The sequence below is a fragment of the Toxotes jaculatrix genome, chromosome 1 (assembly GCF_017976425.1).
Source record: "Toxotes jaculatrix isolate fToxJac2 chromosome 1, fToxJac2.pri, whole genome shotgun sequence".
In the NCBI taxonomy this organism is placed as follows: domain Eukaryota; kingdom Metazoa; phylum Chordata; class Actinopteri; family Toxotidae; genus Toxotes; species Toxotes jaculatrix.
This window is the reverse complement of record NC_054394.1, coordinates 18,452,237-18,472,579: the sequence shown is the minus strand read 5'-3', so window position 1 is coordinate 18,472,579 and position 20,343 is coordinate 18,452,237. Positions and strand designations below refer to the sequence as shown.

The 20,343-nt window shown below is 39.0% G+C and overlaps 1 protein-coding gene across 3 annotated transcripts in view; it reads left to right on the top strand.

Moving 5' to 3' along the window:
• The first annotated feature begins 507 nt into the window (after nucleotides 1–507).
• The window catches only part of nfat5b (nuclear factor of activated T cells 5b), a 37,141-nt gene continuing 17,305 nt past the window's right edge, over nucleotides 508–20,343 (top strand). Inside the window, exons 1-2 of one of the 3 annotated variants that reach the window (XM_041033139.1) lie at nucleotides 508–759; nucleotides 18,176–18,301. In XM_041033139.1, the coding sequence (XP_040889073.1) occupies nucleotides 687–759; nucleotides 18,176–18,301 (199 nt within the window). In that variant the 5' untranslated portion in view covers nucleotides 508–686. Of the gene's footprint in view, nucleotides 760–17,173; nucleotides 17,283–18,175; nucleotides 18,302–20,343 lie in introns of those variants that run through there. The other 2 variants (XM_041033147.1, XM_041033156.1) reach the window with 2 other exon arrangements.

Genomic DNA, 20,343 nt, shown 5'->3' with positions numbered 1-20,343 from the left:
CTTTGTTAAACAAATAAATGTATGTTTCTGTGACTAAATCTTGTACAATATTTTCATTCCACAAAAATAATTATTCATGGGTACTAGTGAAACATTATATTTGCACCAATCGGACTGATCTGATAAAACAAATAACAACAGACATGAAACAATGCACTTTATATGAGTTATGTGTAATTTCCTTTAACTCTCACCCAAACCGTGGTGGTCTGAACACCAGTTTAAGCAGCCAGCTTAAACAAAGTTTCTTTTTGGTTTATTTGATAATAGGAAATGTCTTACTTTTTATGGGAATGTTCTGTGTAGAATTGCTCAATCTTTAAAACCATGTTTTTTCTCCACATTTCTTAACAGTGAAACACAATCCAGAGGTTTTTACTCATAATCATGAATAATACCGACGTAGGCTTTGCGTATTGCGTCATCGGCGTGGGCGTGGCTCCCGTGCGAGCCGCTCGGGTCGTCTGCTGACAACAAACACTCGCCGTAGGAGGAGCGAGGGGGTGCGGTTCAGCAGCCGAGTGACAGCAGACACGGTTTGCTCCAGCGACAGAGTGAAGTTAGAAACTGTGGTGGTCTGAACACCAGTCTGAAGGTTTTCTGACACTTACAGAGAAAATATATATCAGCGACGTCACGCTGTGTCTGACTGAGGGTGTCCGGTTTCCTCAGCGTGAGGGATTGCGATGCCCTCTGACTTTATCTCCCTTTTCAGTGGGGAACTCGACCCGACTTCTCCCAGATCCTTGTACTCAAAAGGTAATAACGACAGCTCTCATATGTTGTTTTGTTTGCCGCTCTTGTTTCCTGTTTTTGGCTTGTAAACTTGTTTGTAACTTACCTGGTCGTAGCTGTTCATACGTGTGTGGTAGTGTTCAGCCCCCCTCACTGTCATTCATCTGTAAACCTCCCCATGTCACATGCTTGCTGATAACAGTGTGAAGTTTAGAATCTCTGTACATAGATGCCCGCGGTGTCCTTCAGCTTTTCCTCTTGGTTGTGTTGCCTGGAGCAAGGTGAAGTGTTATTTTTTTGTCTTTCTTTGTCTTTTTTTTCCCCCCTCTGCAGCTGCATGCACACTGGTCAGACCAGTTTACTTTTCCCCTGCCAACTCAAAAGCAGTGTTGTCTATTTTCTGTGGGTTGTTTGAATAGGCCATCAGTGCCCCCTCCCCGCCCCCCTAAGGCAACACACATGCACCACACTGGCCCCTGAGAGTGGCGCTAGTGGTCGCATTTACATAAAATGTCATTGTCGGTGTGGGAGCCTCAGGCAACCCTCAGGTAGAATAAGTGAGCTGAACTGACCTCAAGAGACCAGGAATAAGTTATGATTGGGGGGGGGGGGGGGCGCAACTTCAGGGGGTTCTGTGTATTCTAGCATGCTTATTCGCAGAAAAGGGCAATAATGTTCAAGAGTTTATCCATTAAATAATTTCCATTCAGACTCTTACATGGAAATATGCTAATTTGCATCATACCAGAAAAAAAAAAGTTCTCCAAAACCATTTTATGAATCTTTTTAGTTAAGATATCTATCTTTTTGGGCAACAATAGAATAGCCCAAATGGTAAAGTTTTATTATTATTATTATTATTTTAACAATCTAGCTTGGTTAACAGTCACTACATCCATTATGAGATGTGTGCAAACTGAACTGGAGTTTTGAAGCTGATAACAATATTTGAGACTAGCCGATAATTAGATAATGATTATTACAACATAAATAGTTTTAAATTGACCCCTTAAATATGGTGACTAAAGATCTGTGACCAAGACTACTTTTGCTTAACTACACTGTTTTGATGTTATTGGAAATAGCAAATCTTTGGCATTTATATACTGCAGTTTCTTGTTATTCATCGCAATAAGCAGATATATGTCAGCCAGGCAATATAAGATGTTTGCGTATAACCACTGTATCGTAGGCTCAGGCTGTGTTCAGAATGACACTAGCACTGCATGTAAAAACGCAGAGAGCCCTGACTTAATGCGTCTACTGTGCCACCGAAGAGGGCTCCAGCGGATTAGGTGAACCTGGCTCGGCTTTTACCACAATGTAATGCGACATCCTCCAACAATGTGCGGTGTTTGCTACTGTCCAGGTATATTATTGTAACATGAGATCCACTGTCGTACTTTGCATTGATCGAGAGGTGATAGTTTTCATAATATTACAAACCACTGTGCTGTGTTTTGAATTCTTCATGAATCATATTTCATACTGTTTCAGTGGTACCTGAGGCAGAACCCCCGCCCCACAAAAAAAAGTAGTCTTGTGTTTTTTAATGCAGAGCCATTACCATTCCTTTGCTATGCTAGACTAAGTAGTCGTCATGCTTATCTCTGTACTGGATGTACAGAGATTAAATAGTTAACTCATTTAACTCTGGATAAGTCAGCATACCCCCAAACATCAGAGTCTTCTTTGGATTGGCCTTTAGAACTGAAGGACTGAGTGAAGACACACAAGTTAAGTTCTCAAATACACAATTTATTTTTAAAGATGTGTTCACTCAGATTACATATCCACCCACACACACACAGAAACAACAAACAAGAAAGAAAGAAAAAAATTATTTTCTCTTACCACTAGTTGTATCTAGATTCTTAAGGGCTTTGAATTTATAATAGCTGCCTCTTTCTGCCAATACAATGGAGGTGAATGGAATTTAATTTGTTGAGCTCAATGCATTGACATTTTAGAAAAACTCAACAGCAACTGATCTTTCCATAAATAATGTCCCATTGACTTTGGACAAACAGCAATATATTAAACTCATCGTATAATCTAATGATGCATTCAGTTTTGCTTTAGACTCTTTCAAAAGCCTGTTGCAGATTTTCATAATTTCTTGTGCAGCAGCTAAGTCGGCTGAAATTCCTTTGAGATCTAGACCAATGGTAACCTGTTCTTTAGCCTACTTTGTTTGCTTACTAATCACGCTATTGTGTATTTGTATCAGGATAGTTGACTTGGCTGTGAGTGAGAGGTGAAGTTAGTTTTGCATCTTGCCGACAAGGTGGAAAAGAAAAATCCTATTCATCACTGAATTCCTCAAATTCTCAGTATTGACAAGTCACACCCCGCACATTGACCAAAAGGAATGATTCAAACTGTGTGTGCAGCTTTGTTGAGTTTCATTGTTCCTGCTTGTTTATTGGGTTGTTTTGTCGGTTAGGCTGTTTTTTTTAGAGAGCGGCACCGGACAGCTAAAACATGATGAGGAACACATATTTTTGGCATGCGAGTAGACCAGGGAATACCAAGGACAAACAACACACTGTAACAATGGCACTCAGGACAGGAATGCTTATCGGAGTACCTTTTTTGGTCTGTAAAGGACTGCGGGTTAATGGATGTCATAAAATGTCTTCCCACCAGCTTCACATCAAAGGTGAAGAATGTTATGGTTTTCCCATAAGTTTTGTCCAGCCTGGTTAACAACTGTAAGACCACAGATCGTGGCATAGTTTTAATTTTTTTTATTTTTTTTATTGGCAGCCTCCAAAGCCTGGTCAATCATTAACTATCTGGCTGCTCTGTGTGTAAACCTGGGCTTAAATAGCACTGTATTAATATTTACTGCTGTGTTAAGTAAACTTAGCAGCATGCGCTTAAAAATACTTGATTGCCTTGAAAGCTTGTTGATATCTGATGATGAAAGAAAAAATTACTGTAGAGGGAAAACATCTGAAAAATAAGGACGTTTATTTTTAGTCCATAAATGTGCCATTGCATTAGGTTAGTGACTTTTCTATCATACAGAAATCAGTAGCTGGACTCAGAATCCAAAGCTGTATTTGGAGCACAAAATAAAGAAAAGAAATGTATTTTCTCTTATTGTTTTGAATAGTGACATGATTAACTCATGGTTCAGTGGATTTGTGAACTTGAGGTCATTGTAAACTTGAGGAGATATAGACTGTGTTTTATTGTCGTCCAGAACATTCTTTACAGCTTCTTCATCTGTTTAACATCAACTCCAACCTGTTCTGCATATTTCAGACTGTCAGCGTAGCTGTGGTGGTTTCGCTCAGTTAGTTTCCAGTTGTCACAAATGAAGCAACTGTGTGATTGCCATTGTATTGTTCTTTGTTTATCTCTTTATTTCCACGTTTCAAATCACATGGTGAAGAAGAACTGTTTTCCCACACTATAATGATGACTGTGTGTTATAACTCCACTTCTATGAACCCACGCTGAAATTTGCATCGCCAATGCGAGCACCTCAAAAATGGGCCAAAAAGTCTGACAGTATCTGTGTGAGAACTTACTGCTCTTAATGTGGAAATCGGTAATAGAACCTCACTTTCTGTAGGTTCCATGAGGTTCGCCTTCGGTCCTTGGTTCTTGCCTTTAGTCAATTATGAATCCTGTACATGGATTTTGTCACGTCTACAATGCCTCAGTGTTGTGACTGTCCCACCGTGCATTGTTCTTGCTAGGCCCTCTGGAGGTACTAAACCTGGGCCGAGGAGGGAACGCATGTGTCAAATGGCCCTTTTAAAATTCAAGAACTTTTTGAATCGTTTTAAGAGCTCAGACGTTTTACTTGCATTTTGACCGAAGTGGAGTTTATAGTGTTGCATTGCTTGGGAGTTTCACGTAATGTTATTGACATTTACATACAACGCTTTATGTCTTGACTCATCTAAAGCTAGATTAAAGATTGGGCTGCTGACAGAGAGAGAAGAAGTTAGAGAAACAAAATTTAGCTTTGCTGATTGTTTCAGTGTGGATATATAATCATACTAAAGAATGAAAAATAACCAGGAACAATTAGCAGATCCTTTTTGGAATATTTGGTCTTCCTTTCTACCTCTGCATGTCTCCGTGGCAATATCAGTTTAAATATCACACAGTCACACAACAGTAAATTTTCGGAATAAATGACCAAAATATTGACAGCATTACCCTTAAAAGTGCACTCTTCTGATCTATAATTGTGTAATATTTGTTCAAGTCTTTCTAATCGATTGCTGCGGTAAGTTGTTTGATCTAGTGACAGCATACATGTTCAAATTAAAGAGGAATCTTTTTTTTTAATTTTATTAATGAGTCATTTATAAAGCCTGAATGCTGGTGCTAGATATGGATGTTCATTGTTGGGGTTCACCGTTGGTAAACTCATTCAGTGTGTCCTATAAAACAAATGATGTAGTGATGCAATTTACTCACACCTTTAAATGTGTTGCGAGTTTACCTCCTCGCCTGCTTTTAAATGCCTTTGATTAATCATTAACACTAACCAAACCTCAGTAAAAACTCTGATCAGGGTCAGGTCAAGATGTCACCTCTGGTATTTACTGCACACTTGTGACTTTGTTTTGGCCACGGCAAATCAATGTATGAGTGGTTTAGCCAGTTCAATCCGTACTGTGTGTGTGTGTGTGTGTGTGTGTGTGTGTGTGTGAGGGAGAGAGAGAGAGAGAGAGAGAGGGAGAGAGAGAGACCTTGTGTGTGTGTTGAAATCTTGAGCAACAACGTGAATTTCAAAATTGCTACAGTTTGTTAATTTTTTTTTTTTTGCCAATACCTCAGCCTCCCGTTTGTTGTTATGCTACCTTTACACCCCTCAGTAAATATTTTTGCTTTGCACAGAAAAGCTAATGTCAGCAATTTGGGATCTGTGTATTAGTAAAACATCGGAAAAAATATTAATAAAATATCAGGAAAAAAACAGGTACAATCTCCCCCAAAAATTAGAAAAATACTTACAAAATACAAAAACGACTAAAATAAACACTACTACATAACACTATGAACAATGATTATTTTCTCTAATTGCTGTCATTTGATATTTAGTGATAGGTATGCTGCCAATTTGGTGAAATTACAACTACCATATGACACTGTGTGTCAACATTTGTGGATGTTCTGTGCTTTGCCAGAAGAGACGTGGATCATGATAGGTTTATGTTTTTGAATCTGCAGGTTGACAATTTTGGATGTGCTATATAAAGCACATTTATAGCTTCTGAGATAATCAGACTCATAAAACCTCTGAAATATTACAAGTATGTTGTGCATACTTGTTCTTATTTTTTTGTGACATGAGTAGCAGACCTTTGTCTCCTTGGCCTATTTTAGGTGACTTTTGTTTACTTTCTAGGTAAATGTTAATGTGGAGCAGGGTATCACATAGAAAAACTACAGTGGAACAATATGCTGGATATCTTCCAGTCTGTGTTTGCAGCAGCATTTTACTCTGTTTCTCTTTTATTTCTGTGCGTTCAGCTGGATTTCTGTCTCTCCATCAAGGTGTTTCAGTGATTCCACCGCAGTGTGCCCTGCATAAAGATTAATTTATAGTTCAGCATATGATTTCTGTGAATTAATTTGAAGTAAATGTTGTCTACACATGCTAAAATGGAGAGAGAAAGATTAATTTTCAGATTTTTTTTAGATTTATGTTTAGTGTTCTTATAGTTTCTCCTGAGTCTAAAGGAGGATGAAGAATGCAGGAGGCCATGAAGCCTAATGCTTTTGTTTCTAGTGGAGGATTTCTCACGCTGGTCTGTGAAAAGCCCAAAGCACCTGTGAGATCTAACATCCACCCCTTGTGTTTCTCTCCAGGGCAAGATTATTCTGAACTAAGACATTAAATATTAAGTGTGGTGAATCTTGGCTGGCGGGAGTCTTTCCATTGGCAGAGGAGAAGCAGCAGTTAAGGTGTCACCAGCTCATAACTGGGCTGTACACATTGTGTTACACACAGTGTGTACAGGATACCTCCTGGCTGAAAATGAAAGACAGTACATAAACATGACCTACTGAACCTTACTGAACTGTGCTGTCTGTGGCAAAACAGGCAATGGTATCTGTTTACAATATAGTTAAACAACAAATACTGCAGAGAGTGTTTATAGACTGTTTGTTAGACAAGAAAACAACTGTTTATTTTACAGTATGGAGTTTTACATGTACAACACACCACAAACGAGAGCACCAGCGTCATGTAATCCAATATACCAGCCTTACAATAAACTCTCCCTCTGTGAAGCTTATCATATTCAGTTTTTGTTGAGACTTTGCCAGAGAGCTGTTGATTCAAGCCTTTTGTTCTGAATGTTGTGGTTGTGTATGGTTGGATTTTAAACTAAAATAAGCTTCAAAATGAAACTAGTTGACCTTTAACATCTGTGCTCTGACTGCGCTATCCCTTTTCCCTCTGCAGTAGTTGCCCTGTATTCTGTCTTCTGTCAAGACTGGACTGATTTACTTCATGTCATGTCATGTCATCATCTGCCGCTTATCTGGGTCCAGGCCCAGGTCGCGGGGGCGACTGCTGCCCAATCCACAATGCACCTTAGTCCTATGGCACCTCCCACAGGTGGTGAGCCCATGGGTGGTGGTGCCGTCCGGAATGGGGTTCAAACCCACGACCCCGAGAGATTGAGTCTCGTGTTCTACAAACTGAGCTAACCGGGCGGACTGATTTACTTCATCTTTTTGGTAATGTAAATCAAGCTGTTAATGGACGCCTGTAATTAGCTCATCAATCATACTAACATGTTGTCTTTTCATCTAGCTTAACCCTGAAGTGATTTTGCTGTTGCTATTAACAGCTGACAGTGATGCATTTAATACAGTGCTTTTGAAATAGGATTTGTAATTACCAGCATGGTCAGGTTTTGGTAATGGTTGCACAGAGACTGAGTAAAGAGGTGGATACAGATGTGGACAGCAGACATGCAGGTGGTTTTGTTTCTACTACACTGGGACATGGACATGTTCACACGCTTGTTGGCAAGTATGTTTAGGATTAGGCTGGGGACATGGGACATGGGCGAATTACGAAATTTACATCATACTGACCTTTGCACCCACACCAACTCAGCACCACTAATTTAAAGCAGAAACTTTAAATTGGACTCAGGACAGCAGTCTTCCTCTCTGTAGTGAAGATCTTCAAAGGTCAACTTGGTTCCTACTACCTTAGTTTGGCTGTCGGCCAAAGGTCACATACCTGAGTTGGTCAGCGTAGACTCACTATCAGCTCTGATCACATGATGCATCATTATCATCAAGCAGAAAAATGTGCTTTTTGACACCGAGATGGAGAGAGAACTGTGGTAGACACTGATATGTATCTCTACTCTCTTTTTAAAAGTATGTTACATCATTTTTGCATTTATTTGACAGTGGGCAGTTTAGAGGTAGCATGAAACAAGGTGAGTGTGGGGGGCTGGGGAGAATGACATGCAACAAAGGCTGACATGCAACACTAGACGTCCCCCGTGTATTTCTACTCATTGATTAGGGCTATATGTTAGTTAGTGGTACATCATTTTACTACTGGTGTTGGTGTTATCACTTTTTTCCGGGTGCACTTGGGATATGAGATGGTTTTTCCATGGGTCTTTTTCGGAATGAGTCCAGAATTTTGGAGGTGTAAAGACCTCTAAATGTCCCCTTCACTTTTCCATTTGTGTCCCACTACCCAACTAAGAGTAGTAAAAATGTCACTAGGTTGCAACCATATAATTTGATTCCCTCAGGTTGTTCCCATCCTGCCATTGATGTTTTGAGACACAGTATAGCTACAGTCACTTAATGGTTTCAAAAACATGACCTAGGTTTGTGGTTCCCTTTAGGGGAAGGATCTATCCTCACTGATTCTGTGTTTGACACAGCCTGTCACATCCCAAGGTTTCTTTATACAGACTCATACAGAGAATTATTTTATGACCTTCAGAAATAATGAATACCTTTGTCATAATGTCGTCAAACAATCCGACAGCCTACTGGTTGTGGTATCTCAATATCCGGTGTTTTAATTTCTTTTTTCTGAGTCATCTGCTGCTTCCTTGGCAGACTGGCAAGGAGCAAGCACTGGACTGCCCGATTTCCCCCAGCATCCTGTCATTGTTGGTATTTCTTCTCTGTCTTGATTAAAATTACACTTGTGGGTTTGGATACTGAGAGCAATGCCTGGTAGGGCCAAGGCCATCAGAAAGTATGACAGGTTATTTTAGCAGAGGAAGTTGAAAGCAGAAGTAGCACCTTTGTCTGCTCTTTGTTAACTTGTAAGATGATAACCGATATCAGTATAAATAAAGTCTACCTTATGGTACTGTTTTGTTTAGAAAGGGGAGATTGCACTGAAGGGGGAACTATCCAAATGTCTACTGTACCCACTCATAAAACGCTTATCTGTACAGAATTTAAGCTTTGTAGAACTAAATTTATATTTCATTTGTCAATTTATCAATTTACCTACAAGAAACATCAACCAGCACATTTTGTGTGTTTTACATTTGTTGTGACTGTTCATATTAACATTTCTGACACCTGGCAAATCTGACACAGGAAACCTAACAGCAGTGCATAGACTACACACACAGTTTGATTGAACCAAAACATTTTCTATCAGAGCGATTTTGAAGGTGATACAAATAAAAATCCAGCCAAGCAATGTGGCAGAACACTGAACCTAAAAAGTACAAAGAAGTGTGAGGAAGGTTAGAGTATACCCACTCATTTTCCCCTGCACTAAATTTTGACATTGAAAACTGAGTTATAGGAACAATCTAATTAGTTTGGCGGCACAAACCATTTTTTATACTTTTTGGACTGATTCATGTAGCCCAGCTCAAGGTTGTATTAGACTGCATAGCTACTGTAGGTATGCCTAATAAGCTGGCAATTGAGTGTATGTTGAATAAGGATTAATTTTGAAAGTTGATTAAAAGTTGGTTTTCATTTTAAAATCAAAAATCAAACTAGGTAAATATCTACCTCAAAAAACCTGAAAAAAGAGTAGCTCCTGAATTAAACCATTCAGGAGCTACTGCAGGTCTTGTCAAATTTAAAGTCAAAGGTCACATTTGCTTCTGGTCCCCACACACAGTGGAATATCTTGCCTCAGGACAAGTCAAGGCAAGTCAAGGTGAAGTTTGTCTCAGTTGACTAACTTCACATTTATGCAGATCATTTTTGTTCCATTGGCTTTCAAAGTCACTTTAAATTTCTTACCCTCATTGAAGTCTGGCACATAACTTGTTAATTCTTCAGAAAATAATCATTATTGGTCTTTTTAATTATCATTACATTCTTATCCTTTGTTTTTTTATTAATTCGTAACTAAAAATAGTGTCAGGTTCATCCCAATATTTATTTTTACCCTCTCCAATGGTCTTCATAGATCATTTTTAGAGATACCATGTTCAACTAATTCTCCTTATGCCTTTTAAAAGCTGTAATAATTTGTCATTGTGTTACTGAAAACGCCATTTTTTATGTCAATAATATTTCATCATTGCCTGTCTTCTTCTTGCCACTCCTTCCTGTATTGTCTTCATGTCTGAGTTTGGCAAAGAGTTTTTTTTTAATTTGCTGAGTTAAGTAAGACATCGTCATCTGAAATGACAGCATTCATGTCTCCCCATCTCAGCAAGCTACAACCTGCCCGGGTAGAACTATGACTACAACTTTTTTCCCTTCATGCTTCTCCCTGATTTTATGTACTCAGTGTTTATCCTTATAGAAGTCCTGTTTTAGCATGTGGGACAGAGGAGAGAGCATGCTGTTTATTAAAGGAATATTTTTTGGGGGAAATTTTATGCTAAAGACTAGCAGAGATGGCATACACACCCATAAACAAGTGACCCCAAAATAAGTTCTCTGATTTTTATTTTCAGTAAAACAGTCTAAAAAAGGCCAGAACAAAATTATTCAGTTTTGTGATTGCGGTGTTTGCTGAATCTTGATCTTTTGTAGTTTTGCTTAACTCGACCTTGCGCCAAATCTTCTTAAGTAATTAATAGCTGAAGGTCTAGGTTCAGTCTTAATAACAAATAGTCATACATCTGGAAAATGGCAGGTCTTAAAGAAGTGTAACTTAGGGAGATGAGGGCAGAAAGACTGTACAGTATGTGTAAGTGCTAAAGGAGCAGGTTACAGGTTTGCCAGGCCTGAGGAGACCTACTGATCCTTTTTGTTTATGGCAGTGATTGTTATGAAATGGCTTCTCAGTTTACAGTATTTTGGCATTAGATTTCTAACCCTGCATTCTTACTCTACTATTCTATTGTGTACTTCTGAGTGCCTCAAGTCTCAAACAGACCTTCCCACTGTATGCTAAACGTTGACCCAGTGCCAGCTATTTTATCTGTTTATTTCCACTTTCTTATCAATTGAGTCAACAGCTTCCATCAGAAATCACTCCACAAGGTTTCCAAAACTAGAGCTCTGTGACACCACACACTATTTTTAAATCATGTTCACTGGGATTGTAGTGCACACAGAGTGTTTGAGTCTTCATGTTAATCATATACTCAAAAGATTTTGAAGGAACAGTTTGCCATTTTGGCAGAAATATACTCTCCTCCTGCTGGAGAGATAGATAAAAAGATTGATATCACTGTCGTGTCTGTACAGTAAATATAAAGCAGGCCGCTGGTTACCTTAGCTTAGCACAAAGATTGGAAACAGCTAGTCTGCCTATGTCGAAAGGTAACATCGACATAGCAACATCTCTAAAACTCACTAATTAACATGTCATAAATCACTCCTTCTGAAATAGAATTGGCAATAATAAATAATAATAAAAGATAAGAATTAGTTGGCAAATTGTCATTTTTACACTTGGATTTTGTAAGGATTAAACAAACAAGATTTATATTTGCACAGAGCCAAGCTAGCAAACTTTCTTCTGCCATTCGATGCGCAGTCTATTTGAAATTTTGCACATAAAAACATGTCACCTGAAAGTATGTAGCTTTTTTTTACAGTATAATATTCTAATTGATGTTTTTATTTTGATAATCCGCAGTATATGTGTTACCAGTCTTGTAATCCCCTGTGGGTCGGACGAAGTGTTTGGCGTGACATGGAAACAAAAACTAACTCCCGAACTAACTGTTTGCACATTGAAGCTTATAAAGTTAGTTTTGCTGATTCTTTTCCAGGTTCAAACTAAATGCAGTTAACATGTCAGCTTGGTGATGTCACACCATTGGTGAGTGTCTGCGTGCAGTGTTGCTTAAGGCTCTTCCTGTTGCCTCAGCATGGTTTTCCTGTGAGCAGGACAGAAATGCCTATGTTGGCAAACAAAATGTTTTGTTGAAGTCCTTTTTTTTGGGGTGTGTGTGTCTGTGTGTGTTCATGGTGTCCTCTGACTCACAGGAAAACAGTTAGTTGCTTCGCGGTCACCAGCTCACTTCACTGGAGGAACTGTTCAGAAGTTTAGTACATTCCAGTATATTTATCTGTGTGTAAGCATAACATCTCTTGGTGACTGTACATGTATGTGAGCTTGTGTGCGTTGTCGTCTGTAAATAGTTAGAATTCCTCTGCTTTCTGAAGTCAAGCTTTCATGTTAAGCTCAGTGCCTGCTTTTATTTTTTTGGTTATTATTCACTGCCAGAACCGAAAAACATTGTCCCAGCGAACACATAATAACGCTGACTCTGTTGCACTGCTGCAAGCATATTAAGTACAACTAATGACCCACTTTGTTTGTCAAACCTGACTTGTAGCTGGGTGGTTTGGCCCTCACAAGAGCCTCAGTGGGCTGTTTTGTCAAGCCAGGATAGTGGTGGGTGTTTGTTGAAAGCAAGTCATGTAAACTGATGCCTGGAGGTCGTTCCTGGTCACTTCAGGATTAGCTGGACTGAAAGAGCTACATGCCACAAACCCTGAGCCTGGTGTGACATAAATGAATTAGCCCCATTTAAAGCCTGACTGACTTTCACTTTTTCAAATGACCATGTAGAAACAATATGAGACTTTTTCTGTAAGTGTCAGGGTACACCATCAGAACTTTAAAATTAGTGGTACTGCAGGGAGTTGTTTGCATTTCTAACAACTTCTCTTTGTCACTACTACTCTTTTTATTTGGGAGCGACATAATTAAAAGCCACAGCCATGAAATCTTAACTATAGCTGCAATAACCACATATATTTAATAGCAACTCATAATAATATCTAGGGCTGCCACCAAACTTGAACTCTTGATCTGTTTTGGACCTAAAATATATTTTTCAAATACAGCCATGCTTTGCTTTGATGTTCCTCTGCACTGAATTGTGAGCTGACGTGTAGCTTGGACCAGGTCCAGTGTAAATTTGCCGATAGACTACATACAACTAAGGTCCATATCAAATGAAAATACAGGTCAGGAAATAACAAAAATATAAAATGATATTGTGAGCAGTGATTTATCTTTCTTTGATTCATAGTGATCCAGTTTGATTCACCTTTTTTATGTTCTCCTTTAAGATTATCTCCAGCCTGAGCAGCGTATACTCTTTGAATCAATACAGGGTGGTTAAAGCTAGAAAGATACTGAAGGTCAAAATACTGGCTAATTGTCAATCTGATATCATGCAAGTTCAATTAAGTCTGAAAACTAAATAGTCTTTTATGATAATATCAAACTATACTCTTGTGAGCATTCTCACTTCCTGATGAAAATGACTTTGCTCAATCATCTGACCTGATTTCTTCTGGGCTGGGAGTTCCCTGCTCTTGCAGTTAAGCAGTCAAACATGTGGAGGTGATATGCTACTGTAGCTATGACTAAAATTCAAAAAGCAAAGGAGCAGTACACATGCATAATTACCGTGATTTAACACATCTTCTCCGCTGTAGTGTGGCAACTCTTGTCTGTTTCTTCATCAGCTGAAGATTTTGTCAAATGCAGTGATGGTGTCATGATCTTTCCTGAATGCAATAACTGGTTAAACGCAATGACAACATCCGCAATTAAAATGGCTGCAGTTGTGCCATAGGCAACATATTTGAGTCTTCATGTCTGATATAATTGTGACAGGCAGCGCGGTCATAAATGAAAGTTATGTGACCTGTATTCCATAAGTAGGTCCTATCATATTACTAGGAAGTTTGTGTATTAGTTTATATGGAGTAAATATATATAGACCAGACATGCCACAAGCTGTAAAAAAAAATGCAGAAGACTGTATATTGCTTAAATGATATCAGTCTTTGTTATCTGTATTGACTTACAGTAAATGATATGAAACCCTCTGTGCTCACCTCAGATAATATGATTTGAACAAGATTCTTAACTTGTGACCATGAAGTTTTACAACAGCAATCATGCAACAGTAATGAATGACTCATCATTATAAAATGCATTTCTCCATGTATCAGCTGAACATTTTGTCAAATACAATGATGGTGTTAATATATTATTCATTTACGAGCATTGAAGATACCTTCTCTGGATTTGTAAAGTAACCAATAGTGCTTCTAGTTCCAGTGTTTTCCATTGAATTGGTGTTGAGTGATTTGAAGAGTCATGCATCACAGTCGAGTTAGAAAACATCAGCAGAGAGCTGGGAGAAAATTTGGGGATTTTGATGGTTCTTTTAACAAAATCAGGGAGTGTTGCGTTGGTAGCTTCGCAGGCGGGTCTTGCATTAAGCAACAGGTCATCAGGCTTTTTTTGACTTTTTTTGCATGTGGCCTTTCCCATCTGCCGCTTGCCATTGGAATAGTTTCTGACCACAAAAGTAACACCTACCGGATGTCTTTAATTCTCAGCTATTGCAGTCCAATAACAGATACTGCAAATATAACCAAATTAACCCTAATATAAATAATGAACTATGTTGTTGATGTAATGAGATGGCATTTTGGGGATGACCGTTGGTGGTTTCAGGACATATATTCACACAAGAACACTAACAGAAAGAAAGTTGTGGTAAGTTAGACATGACCATCAGCTCACTAAGTCAGATAAGGTCAAGAACAAGCAACTTTTAAGACCAGGAAAACGAAAAGGTTCAAACGAAGGACCGTCTTGTATCCTTCTTGTTTGGTGAAAGCACTAATAGCTGAACCTCTTTGCTGCTAGCTACATTAAAGAATGTATGTCCTTAGTGTGAATGAATTTATTACTTCATTATTCATAAAGTGTGAGGTAATTAATCAGGTATTAAAAACAAAGTAATGAATCAATTACAATCAGTAAAAAAAAAGGACTTGATTTTTTTATTAGTATTAAACCAGAGTTGTATTATGTCATACAGTAATTCTTGCATTAGAATAATGCTTGCATTAACTTTGTATTAATTAAGCTTGAATTGTATACTCATATTATAAAGGGTATTATTTGAGTTATCCCATAGTAGCGGGTGGTGCCAAATAAGATAATATGTGATTTTACAGATATTCTGATTTTTGCCAGTGTTGTAAGGTTGTTCATGTAATATCCTGCATTGTTATCGCTGAGTTCTTCATTTGAGTGTGGATAATGCTGTTTTATTTCCTCATTTTCTCCACATTATCTCATGAGAGACGCAAACGCTCAAAAGACTTGTCCCCTGATCTGTGTTGCTATGGAGTCCCTGGCAGCCTTCATGTAGGCTTGGCTGTAAACATTTCAGGGTTGTTGTACATGGTTTGCTGCAGGTGCCAGCCCTTTCACTGTTTTTTCTTCCTTCTATGCTTGGATTAATCTCCAAATGTACTAACAAGGTGAGCTTAATCTTAACCTCCCCATCAGTTTTTGCTTAGTAGTATTTCTCTAATTTCAGTAGATCCACCTTTTGCATTTCTCTAGCCTTGAACATAAGTAGGTTATTCTACTGCTTCATTTCTGTTTGACAGGATTCCACATGACAATAGACTACCGCTAACCTGTTGGGCAAGTTGAAGTATAGAAAAGGGTCTGGGAGCACAGTAAACAAGACAGGGAAGAGGGAGGGAGGTAGGTGGAGTGGAGGAGGGGGACAGAAGGGGAGTTAAATCAGTCACTCAGCCAAAAAACCAGTGCCACGCCCCAGGTGCCAGGGCTAGTAAGAGCAAGCAGCAGGAATGTGAGGGAAATGAATGGGAGTGTAAGTCCTGCCATTCACATGGTGAGTGCTTTCTTTTTTCACCTTTAGCCTGCGCTACTTACCATATAAACATATCCCAAGTTAGGGTGAGGGGCTAATGAGTAAAATTATGTGACTGTTGACTTCAAAAGTATCTAACTTTACGCAGGATTTCTGACGTGAAACTTGGATTTGAAGTGTATGTGGTTATTTATCCATCTGTTAACATTGAATAATGAGTAGAAACTAAATTTGTGAAACAGTTAATGAGGGTGGCCACTTTTCAGCTCAGTTTGATACTTATCAAAGTGTATTAATAGCAAGAGTAGACCTTATCAAAACTAACGACAGTAGCATGGTGTCTGTCAGTGAATATTTCTGGTCGAGCTTTAATCTGTCATTATGATGATCATAGGCGGACAGAAAATGAAAGGTTTTCCTCAGTGGTCAGTGGTCTGCACAACATGACTGCAGTCTTAAGTTAAAATCAAAACATCACGTGGTGTGCATGAGTCAGTACGGTTTATTTCCCAGCTAACAAGGCCGACCATTTTTATTTTTTTAGATACTCTCCCGTGTGAAAGGGACAGTGTTTTGTCACGTGTAAATAAAGAATTGCACTCTGTCTGCTTATGAGGAAACAAATATGCAGCAAAAGAGGATTTTTTTTTCAGCTTTTAAAAACGTCAAGGGACTGTGGAAACACTTTGAACAGGCCAGCCAGTGATTCGAGACCACTGCTCTGAGAGGAGAGTACATATTTTCTGTCTGTGCGGTTGGCAATCTGTTTACTGGAAGGGCTGCTCACTCAGAGCACATGTTGCTGCATGTGCAGTCAGCCAGTGAACCCCAAGAAGACTGTAGAGTTAAAGTGTAAATGCAGGGGCAGAGAGAGTGTTTTTGTGGAGGTAGTGAGGGGGGGTTGTGTGCACATGCATGCATGTGTGTCTGTGATTTTGTTTGGAGAACAAATAACCAGCAAATAACCAGCAAAACCACACTAGAATCCTGTGTGTATGTGTGGTTCAGTGTGAGTTATATGAGTTTGCTGAGCCCAGATTTAAGCTCCCTTTCTGGGAACCAGCATTCCCTGCTCTTCTAAAGCGAGCTGTAAGAGACTGGAGGGCTTTGGGAATGAAGAGGCATGGGCTGGTTTCAGTATGTCCCAGGTTTGTCTATTGTACACAGCGAGTGGTAACAATGGGAGGGTTAAGTATCTGATATACACACCGAACCCTGGGACTCAGCTGCAAGTAATTAAAGCTGGCAGTTGGCAGAGAAGAGAGTCAGGCGACTGTAATGGCCGCTCTAAGTTCATACCATAATATTTGGATGATGAATCAGGCTGCTAGTAAAAGTGTTGTCATGCTGTTGACCCAAGGCTTTCTCCCATCACCATGTCCTGTTGGCCCTGAGGGAGGCAGAGAGAAGAGAGAAAAGGCCTTTGTACGACCCTGCTGCCTGTTTGTAATGACATCTGCTGTTTATTTGGTATGCTCCAGCTTTTGCTTTGACCTCATTAGTCCTGTCATTTTGTCCTTTTTTTCCCATGTGGTTTGTTCCTCCTTAAGGTGCATTCAGAGCACTGAGTTACCATTTCAGCACTAATGACATGGATAATCTTGAAAGACACAGTATATGTTGAATTAGTTGTAATTTTACTGCACTCTCCAAGATATTGAAGTAATCAATAAAGAGAATATGTGACTTGGATATTAGCAAGAATGTCACAAATAGGGCTGCTACTAATGGTTATTTTCATTACTGAGTCATCAGTTTTTGTTTTTTTTTTGATAAATGGGTTAATTGTTTGGTTTGACACGTTGAGCAAATATTGAAAAATCTACAAGTTAGAAAATTAAAAAAAAAAAAAAAAATGGAGATGTGTAGTTATTAAGAAGCGATCTCACCAGACCTCTGTAGCCAACTTGTCATTTCTGCTTGAGACTAACAGCTCAAGGCTACTTTAGTCTGTACAAGCATAAGAGGTGGAAACCCGTTTGGCATCTGAACTGTGGCTGGAATTATCATGCATTGTTCTCATAGACATAGCTCTGTAGTGTGAGTATTTCCTTGTTATTTATCAGATTTGTTGCCAACCAGGTCGTGGTTATGCTCTTACAATTGCGTAATAGCAGTGATTGTTATACAGTAATGTTTAACACTGTGATTACAACATCAACATGAAATTGAATTACATGGAAAAACAGTATTTCTGAATACAGCATGATGCAAAACAAGGAGTCATGTGTACAGCTAATTAGTCACCGAACTGACACATATGAATCACAATTCTTGTTGTAACTGAAGAAAACTTTTGAGTTCCTATGAATATGTCACCTTATTATTCCTTATATCTGTCCTCACCCCTCCTCTCTCAATAGAATCAGTGTATGACCTTCTTCCCAGAGAGCTGCAGTTGCCTTCCTCTACTCAGCAGAACCCAAAAGTCATGAGTCAAAAGAGCGGCGGAGAGGCGGGGCCTCCCCCTTCAGCTTCCCTAGCATCAGGTAGGATCCTGCTCTCCTTATCCTTATTTCTCATCTGCAAACTGATTACGCCCCACCCCAAAAACATAACTCATGTAACAGTATCTACCTGTAGGCAAACAAACAGCTGCATATGGCAGGAAAGCCAGTCAGACAACCAGCCTGCTGCTCTGTGACACTCGCGTTAGTCCAAAAAAACACAGTGCAAGAGGGAAGTTACAGTATGTCATTGGAATTGATTCAACTGAGCATGCCTGCTGTCTGTACCTGCTCATACACTGAAATATTTGGTTGAGAAGACTGCTGTGATCTTCTCTATGTTGTTGGCTTTTGAAATGTTGGTCAAAGTGTAGGTTCAGAGCCCTCTGCCAGTTTCCGTTTTTCTATGTTACATTATCAACTTAATGTGAGATTAATTAAGGGTAGTTTTAAACTGAGCACAGTACCCCATAAATATACGAGAGCCTGGCAGGGCTTATTATTTTATAGTTTTGCATGCACAGCACAAAGTACTTGGTTGTATTAACAGTTTTATCAGTCCTTTTTTTGTTTTAGAAAATTAGGAAGCTTTGAGTGGCTGTAATCACATTGTTGCTCGTTTTGCACTTCAAAGATGGAGCTATTGTTCACAGAAAAAATCATATTGGCAGACAAACACAAGTCCAGAAATTAGATAGACTGTTAATGGCTAATTGGTGCACAGTTCAAACTTTGGCCAGTTTTATTGGTTGATAACCTTGCTGACCTCTCCACACTTTTATTTCTGATTTTTTGTCTCTATAGGAAATTAATAACATCTTGTGTAGACAGTGTAGACGGATGGAAACCTGTCACTTGCAACTTTTAAAACATTTTGGTTTGGTGCAATTTAGATGAACCACAGATGTTTTGCTGGGTCTGTGATGATCAGACAGCATTTCATTTAAACAGATCTGTTACCACTTACTGGAAGAAGTTTCGTGTTTCATGAAAGTGAGCAGTTGGGTTGTCTGGTTTTATGCTGACATTAAACATTGTGAAACCAAAATAAGAGGAGTACGGCACAGTGCATAGACAACAAAGTACACACAGGTTTGAAACATATAAAGAATCACCTTTAGGTTTTAGAAATATCAGTATATGCTTCTGTCAGGAAAACGTCAAGAGACATGAATGCTGCATCATGTCTTTTCTTTTCCTTTGAATCTTTACTACGCTGTCATTGTGTGTTTACTTGATACATCATGGTAGTCACATGCAAAACATTACTCTGAGAGGTGACTTCTTAGCCGCCCTCCCAATTGGTAAATAATTTGAAGAAATATGAACTATAAAGGGCAGTAAAACAGCTAAGGCTTAATTGCCAACGGAGCAAAATGGGCAACTGACTCTGGGCTCAGAAAATCCAGGCTTACCGTGTGTCAACTGGGTTATGCTAATTGAAAATTTGTATGGGAACATGCAACATTAAATCATGGTATCCAGTAACACGAGAAGGACTTTATGGTGTATTCTACTTCATTGCCTCATCCTAAAGGCTTTACTTCAGTGGCCTCTGATTAAAATCTAATTTCAAGACCTTTATTATTTCAGTTTTGTGGTTCAATGATGCAAATTCCTGAATTAATTTATCAAATGACCACACAGCAAACCTGGGGCTGGATAATATTACAGTATGAAAGGAACTAAACACATTATACAGTGAGTGTGAGGAACAGGTTGTTGACAGAGCCCCAGTTGAATATTTTTTTTTCCCCCAGGTCACAATAGCAGGTGAGAACAGTCACGAATACAACAGTAAATTGGATGTGATCTACCATTAAAAAGCATGTGATGAAGAAAGGAAAAATATGCCCCCCCCCCCACACCCTACACCCTGCCTGCTTACAATGATGTGTACAAGTCACAGGTCACTGCTCATCAAACAATGCATGTAGTCCAAACTGATGTAATGGACTGTAATATGTTTCAATGTATAGCATTGATTTGGCTTTTTTTTTTTCTCCGTTACTCAAACCATTAGAGGGCTTGGCCAGGTTGTTTTAATGCAGCAGAGTGAAAAGACAAGGGCAGTCAGACAGGAT